The sequence below is a fragment of the Arachis ipaensis genome, chromosome B09, assembly GCF_000816755.2.
Source record: "Arachis ipaensis cultivar K30076 chromosome B09, Araip1.1, whole genome shotgun sequence".
Lineage (NCBI taxonomy): Eukaryota > Viridiplantae > Streptophyta > Magnoliopsida > Fabales > Fabaceae > Arachis > Arachis ipaensis.
In genome coordinates this window covers 10932011-10939944 of record NC_029793.2, presented here as the reverse complement: position 1 = coordinate 10939944, position 7934 = coordinate 10932011, and the positions used below count along the sequence as shown (strand labels likewise).

General features: G+C 34.2%; 1 protein-coding gene across 6 annotated transcripts in view; it reads left to right on the top strand.

The window, feature by feature from the left end:
* LOC107618102 overlaps positions 254 to 7934 on the top strand; it is a 19039-nt gene continuing 11358 nt past the window's right edge. For 4 of the 6 annotated variants that reach the window (XM_021112634.1, XM_021112631.1, XM_016320039.2 and 1 more), the window contains exons 1-10: positions 254 to 432; positions 1043 to 1154; positions 2310 to 2391; positions 2494 to 2571; positions 2652 to 2711; positions 2799 to 2903; positions 4776 to 4886; positions 5398 to 5439; positions 6589 to 6702; positions 6816 to 6964. In XM_021112634.1, the coding sequence (XP_020968293.1) occupies positions 1078 to 1154; positions 2310 to 2391; positions 2494 to 2571; positions 2652 to 2711; positions 2799 to 2903; positions 4776 to 4886; positions 5398 to 5439; positions 6589 to 6702; positions 6816 to 6964 (818 nt within the window). In that variant the 5' untranslated portion in view covers positions 254 to 432; positions 1043 to 1077. Of the gene's footprint in view, positions 433 to 1026; positions 1155 to 2309; positions 2392 to 2493; positions 2572 to 2651; positions 2712 to 2798; positions 2904 to 4775; positions 4887 to 5397; positions 5440 to 6588; positions 6703 to 6815; positions 6965 to 7934 lie in introns of those variants that run through there. The other 2 variants (XM_021112632.1, XM_021112635.1) reach the window with 2 other exon arrangements.

Below are 7934 nucleotides of genomic sequence, written 5' to 3'. Positions count from 1 at the left end.
TTATATAAAAAAAATCTAATTACAGAATTAAAAATAAAGTGGGAATTCAATTGAAAAAAAAAGTATAAAAATCTAATTGTAAATTTAGTAAAATTATAAGATCAACAAGATAATTAAATTTATTTTTTAATCATGTTTTAATTTTTTGAAAAATTTATCTATCCATTTCCATTGTATCATTTAAAATAATTTTAAGAGAATATCATTTTAATAATACTATAATAGCTTACCTTTTATTTAAAAGAGAAGAAACAATTTGAAGCTTATAGAATTTTGGGTTACATAACACAAACACAACACAAAATCTCCCTTTTTCTCTCTTCATCTCTCTCTCTCTCTCTCTCTCTGTATGTGGCAGCAATATTGCGTTTTTGGCATCCTCTCATCAGAATCTCATTTTCCGAGGTCCAATTATACTTATCCTTGCTTTAGGTGAGTTCCCGCTTCTTATTCCGATTCTGATTCTCCTTCGTTTGGATTATTCCTTTTTCTTTTTCCTTTTTTTTTTTATGTTTTGATATATGTATTTTATTATTTTTTCTCTGTTATCGCTTAATTGGATACTTTAATTTAGCTGATACGTTCTGTCGTATAGGGAAAAAGATTTAGCATTTTGCAGTTCGTGATCTTACGATACTGATTTTTTTATTTTGTGAATTGGTGGTGCATTCATCATTATTGAGCTTGACATGTTTCTGCGTATATTTATTTATTTGTGTCAAATTTTTAGTGAGGTGAAATCAGATTGAAATTGGAAATTTGAGGTTTTGTGTGTAAGAGTATTTATTGTGTATATGCTGCTTTTGTGATCGTTTTTCAGTTAACTGTGTTGCCATTTTACTGCATTGAAGTTTGCTAGTAGAAAGAGATTTATTGATACATTTGGACATTTGGTTGTTAAATTACTTAAATGCAAATTGTTGTAAGAAATTGATTATACAGAAACCTTGATTTGGACATGAAATATAAGGGCACTAAGTGAGGCAGAATGCATTGATTATTTGTTGGTAATGATTGAAAGAATAGCTATGATTCGGTTTAGGTTATTTTCGAAGAGGACCTTGAGCAGGCCAATCCATGTCTTCCATTAAAGGTTCTGCAGAAGGGCTTAAAACTGACGGGGTTCAGGGTCAAGGGTCGGAGGTTCTCAGCAGGTAATCCATAGAACACTGTGTCACTTTTTTGTTTGTGTACCTGCTGTTTTGGAGGGTTTTCTGTAACTAGTTTGTGTTCTTGTAATGTCTTGTTCCGGTGTCTTGTAAATTTCTCTTTATCGTTTTCTCTATGAACATTCCCCACCACGAAAAGAAAAAGAAAAAAGAAAACAAAAAAGAGAGAGATTGTCCTTTCAAACTGATTTTACTCTTTAAGAAGTGAATACATGAAGCATATTAAAGAAAGAAATGTAAATTTTGAATTCGTCGTCTTTCTCCTTTATGCTGATTATTTTAACAAGAGTAGATTACGATTATGAATTCATATTTTATTTTTGTAGGTACTATATATTAATTGTAACTTCTCATATATTAGTTTTTATATTTATAAAGTTTTAGAAGAAAATGACAGAAACTAAGTCTTGTCATTGTCCCACTCGGTGGGTTCAGCTATATGGATTAAACGGTGCTAAAGCGTCCTATCAAAAAGGTTTAGAAGAACAGTCACATTAAAATTCCAATCCCACTGCAAATCAACAAAACTTTTGCCTTCAGTCATTTAATTATGAATTCAGTCTTCAGCGGTCTATCAATAACCTTGCAAATTAAGTATCCCTTTCCTTTAATTGTGATTGAAGAAATGAGAGGAGAAGATAATCACAATAATTTGGAGGATAAGGGTCCTCCTTAGGCTATACTAATATAAATTTCCACCCCTTAATTTTAGAGGTCTTCGTTCATGTAAGGAAGCAAAATTTCTTTTTGACATTTTTTTGGGGGGATAACATTGCTTATTTGGCATCCCTTTGATGCTGCACATATTCAACGGTGTTCCTCTAACTGATATTCAAAGGGATTGAGATGCATTCTTACATGGTTTAGCCCAATATATCATAGCTTTTCCCTTCTATATTTGAGGGGATATTTTATCCCAATTTAGTTTTTCTATTTCTTTACATGTCAAAAGTTTTCTCTTCTTTTCTAAACAAAAAAGTGCTCTTTTCATTATGTGATGGTAATGTGTCTTTGTGAGGAAATTCTGGCTCACATATGTTTTTTCTTTCTTTGGATGCATGTGGTATTTTTATTTCTATGTTGAAACATACTATATATTCAAGTTAAGATGTTATAATTTTGTTGGTGCATGCATTATAGGCACAATTTTGAAACAGTGTTGGCTCAGAGAAATTTCAAAAGCAATGATGCACTCAATCATGTGCAGGACCTTGATATTATGGTAACAAAATGTGATATATATTATTGTCTCTGATACTCTGTTTGAAAAGTTTGCTAGAAGATGTTACACAATACTTTACTACACTTAACTCTTCTTTTGTAGGAACTTCGTGCCCGAGCTAGGGCTCAGGAGGAGGAGATCCTCTCCCTTAGGGAACAAGTTGCTGTTGCCTGTATGAAGGTATGGAATATACACAGGTATGAAAGATGTATCTAAATTTTTTTAACTCCAGGAAATTAAATGAATTTATTTGGATGCAGGAGCTGCAGCTGTTGAATGAGAAATGCAAACTAGAGAGGCAATTCTCTGAACTAAGAATGGTTAGTTGATGTCTTTGTTATTTATGGTTATCTTTCAGCAGTTTGTTGAACTACAATTCCAAAATTCACATATTTTTTGTTTATTAGGCCGTTGATGACAAGCAAAATGAAGCCATCACAGCTGCATCTAATGAGTTGGCCAAAAGAAAAAGCGATCTTGAAGAAAATTTAAAACTTTCACATGATTTAAAAGTAAGTATAGTTTCATAATGATCTTAGGCTTTCTATTTCTTGTATTTGTAATTTTCTTGTTCTGCTACTTACTGGAAACTATTTAACTGGGTTGATGGATTCTCACGCTCATGCATAGCTGCTGCCTCTCCAGAAGTTGTTAATACAAAATACTGACTTCATGTGTTGTTGGGCTTATTGAATGCCTGAAATAATGATTGCTTAACTTAAAATTAGAAGTTCACATTTTGCTTGGGTTGGGAGTGGTTCTTATATGTGGTATACCTCACATAAGTAGAAGTTGTTTAGGCTTGAAGGATGGATGAAGCATTGACCCCTTAACCTTGTATTGAAACATAATATGTCTAGAATCAAAGTGGCTTTTCATGCATTTTCTTAGAGTATAGTCTTGATCTAAAAGTAATATTAGAGTGCCCACTAAACTCTAGTTGCTGCCTTGCTTCGATGATAGAGTCAGTTTGGAAGGCTGCCATCACGAACTTGTAACAATGCATTATATTTCCTGATGCAAAGAGTTCAAGCAAAGTTGGACAGTGGACTGATAGTCTCAGACTCTCAGCATGTGCTCCTTCAAGGTACTAGTTGGCAAATGTGTTGTTGACTAAAGGCCTATTCAGTATTCACTAAACAGTTCTAAGGACTTGCTTCCAAGCTGGGGATGAATTGGGACGTTGTAGACTGTAGCTTATTTTTGCACAAATATTCTATTTTATTAGGATAGATTTGTTACTTGTAATTTTGGTCTAATTTAGGCAGGTAATTACTAGCCAAATAGTAACTAGATGTCTATATAAAAGCCACTTTTTTTCAGTCTTTCATAACATGATAAGATTCATATTTTTCATTTCAAGTTTTGCCATAGGATTAATTTTTATTTGCTTGTCTTTTTTGTTCTGCTTATATCCCTATTAGTTTTTTTCCTATTGTTTTATTTTATTTATTTATTTTTTAGGATGTGCAGAGAGATTGACATGCCCTGTGCATGATATTCTCTTCAGTTCTAGTTATTTTCTCCTGTGTCTCTTATGATGATGTTTTATCATCTTAATTTGTATTGTTACTTTCTTTAATAAAATCTTAATATTAAAATAAAGAGCCATGTTTGTTGCATTTTGCAGAATTACAAGTTAGTATTATTTTTATATACGGTTTACATGAATCGCTCCCTTTATTTTGAAAAGAAATTGGTTTTTGCCAAAAGATTCAGAAGAACCAACAAATGTCAGAAATGAGTTTAATTAAACACCATAAATGGTAAAAAAACATGTCTTTAAGTATCATATAATGACATGTATTCTATCCATGACATCATAGCTAAAATTTGTTGCCATAAAATGTAGGGTAAGTAGCAGTTGGCTCATTGAATTTTCCTCCTACTAGATATGTAACAATTTATGTGCATCTATCTAACAGCTTAAGGTTTTAGGTAGATGATTCATGACATAAATATTAGAACTTCTATGATAAAAAAGTCTAGTTTTTTATCGTTGTTACCTTCATTCTTCTAAACAAAGATAGAATACCAGCACAAGGCAATAATGGACTTGTGCATAATTCATGCTTCAATTCCCCCAAAAAGGGCTCTTGTGAGAGAGTGTTAGATATATATAACCATTCATGTGTTTTTATCTATCAGCTTAAGATTCTAGGAGAGCTGGTTCATGACCTCATGAGATGATTCAAGATTGATATGCCTTGAATTAGTTCCTTTTCTAGAAAATAAACTAGATTGAAGTTACTGGTGATGGACATGTCATTTACAAAATAAGCTATATGTTGTGTACATTTCTTTTCCGTACTTCTTCACCAGAATCCCCTTTTTGTTACTTACGTACTTCCAGTTGCCAATACTGATATGCATCATTAATGTAGGCTGTGGAGGATGAGAGATATGTCTTCATGTCGTCCATGCTGGGGTTGCTGGCAGAATATGGTATATGGCCTCGTGTTACGAATGCTGCTGCAATATCTAACAGCATTAGGGTATGAGAAATATAATTCTGGATAAATTATAGATTAAACATCTGATTCTTGCTATAAGTACTTCTCTGATGTTACTGATCACTTTTTGGAGTGACCCATCAATGACAATATTTGTGTAACTTACAATAAACTAAAGGGCATGTCTAGTGAAAAAGCTTGAATGATCCTGCAACATTGATTTATGGAGAAATTAACATCAATAGAGGTGACAAATTACAGATAAACAAATATAGGTCTGATTTTCTCTGTAATGTATCTCAGATTATTTGATTGTTCCCGCCCTTGAACTTCTCTAAAGACCAAACCTCTTGTTTATTCTACCAATTGATTTAATTACAATATTGTTGAAGTAATTATTATTCCTTTTGGAGCAGATAAAAGGATATATCTATTTCTTGATATGGTTTCTTATTATGTTAATTTGCGTTATCTCATAGTAAATAATGTGATGCTTTTTGTACCTTGTTCTATCCCTTATGTAAATTGTTCTTGTGTATTTGTCCTTGTCCAGAATTTACATGATCAATTACAATGGAGGATTCGGAGTTCACATGTAAGCTCCTGCACTTCTGATGCATGTCTAAGAGAGCATTATAATTTTCAACCAATTATTGCCGCATCTTTCTTGTGAAACCTTTGCCAGTGATAAAAGTTACAAGTCCACATGGTCATTATAAACAAATTAGTTGAGTAGACTAACAAAGTCAGCTGCAATATTAATATTTTGCTATGAAATCATAGGATGAAAGGACTACATAATACTTATCCTTCTTCTTATATAATCAGAAGTCAGAACTCATTAGGAATGCTGGTTCAGTTAGTGTTAGTTAGTTAGTTAGGTCTAAAATTGGTAATGTCATGCGGCAATTGCTTCTATTACCACACCTTGCAGAGAAGCTGGTTGGGTTGTAACCTTGTGGTGTAGAATGTTTTGTAGAGAATCATGTTACTGACAATTCATTCTTCAATAGTGACATGTCTGAAGTTCCACTTAAGTTTCTAACACATACTCTCTCTCTCTCTCTCTCTCTCTCTGCATGTGTGTGTCCCTTCATGTTCTATCAATTTATTCAAAACCAATCAACAGTTTCATAAATTTGATCAGGCTTTCTGGGCAGTGTTTCATATGGTTTCTATGGAGGAAGCTTGAATTATAGAGGTACAGTTGTGTTTCAGATCTGTCATAAACCTGGATATGGTCTGCTGACAAAGATATAGAAGTGGTGAACTACAACAGGCCCTAGTGCCCTACACTTCAGGGTCATATTATCCGAGATAGTTGCAATAGATACAATGTCCCAGTTCTTCCCAACCATGGCTTCACTCGGCTAATTTTCCACACAACCTACTTTGATTGTAGCTTAGGTTCAACGTAGAGCCTGATGTATAGGATTAGGAATCAGGATCAATGTTCTATCATTCTTTAGCTTAGTAGATTACAGGCAGTGATGCTTTGTCATTATGCATCTATGTTGTTTGTAAGTAGTTTATTCTGCGATTAAATTTTCTGTTTCTATGCTTTTGGTCATTATATGTATACTCAATAATTTCTTACTGACCCTTTATTTATATTTTGGCTCTTTATGGTGATATATTTTTTGCTTTGTTTCCATGTGCAATCTCTATTCTCTATTTGGTACATCTTTGTTGGAGTGATTTTAAGTTAAAAAAAAAAAAAAAGATCACCATTTTCTTTTGACAGGATAGAATTGGGGAGTTAAATTCAGTGATTGAAAACCATGCTGATAATAGCAATCCTGTTGTGGAAAGTCCATTTGCTGGAAACCTGACCAGTCATATTCATCATAAAGTCATGGTATTACTAGCATGTATTTTTCCTGACTGCCAAATCCTCTGTTTTTCTGTGTTTATCGTCATTGCTTGTTTCTTTTGCGTTACTTACATTTTGGCTTTACGTTTCTGATTCAGCGTAACAACACCCAGCGAAATTCTTTTGGGAATGAACAAAGTGCTCAACCAGTTGGCAAAGTGCCGGGATATATGCAACCAGTTCCTAATGGTGATGCAAACTTGCCTTTAAATAGGTTCAACTATCAGGAGAATCCCGTGGTTTCTAGGTTGGTGTTTCTCATTCACTTGTGTCTTGCAATTTGTCAATATCCCTTTGTTAGTTGGAACAATGTCTGGCAATTTCTGTGTGTTAATTCGATCATGTAGCACTCTATTGTGGTTCTCTTCTCCGTATAGCTAGAATTGAATGGTAGAATCTTCACAAGTACTTCTATGATCCTTGACTACATAAGGGCACTTCTTTATTTATTTTGAAGACGTGTTACTTTGTCCAGATATGTATAGAATTAGCATGCTTGGTTTCATGATTCAGCTTCCTAGGTTTTGTCTGTTTCTATTGTCTTGTGAGGATGTCTTATTCTCTTTCTTGTACTTTCCACTGTTTCTTTTATTATCTAACTATCTTATTTTTATATATGGTAGGGACTTGGGTATTATGGGGTGCTCAAAAGTCCCACATCGGGTAGTATGGGATACTTGATGTTGTATACAAGGAGAGTGGTTCTTCTCCCTTATCAGCTAGCTTTTAAGGTGTAGTTTTCCACTTTCCTTAGATACTTAACAGTGGTATCAGAGCTAGGTTGTTGGCACCATGGAAAGGGATACCTATAGGTTGGATTAAGGTGAATACCGAATACTGATAGTAGCAAAGTGGCTACCGTTGGGTCAGTGTCGATAGAGTGAAGCTGCCGTGGACGTCGGCTCTCCAGGGGCGGTGTATTGTTAGGGTCTTGGGTATTATGGGGGGATATCTATAGGCTGGATTAAGGTGAATACCGAATACTGATAGTAGCAAAGTGGCTACCGTTGGGTCAGTGTCGATAGAGTGAAGCTGCCGTGGACGTCGGCTCTCCAGGGGCGGTGTATTGTTAGGGTCTTGGGTATTATGGGGTGCTCAAAAGTCCCACATTAGGTAGTATGGGATGCTTGATGTTGTATATAAGGAGAGTGGTTCTTACCCCTTATCAGCTAGCTTTTAAGGTGTGGTTTTTCACTTTTCTTAGATACTTAGCAATA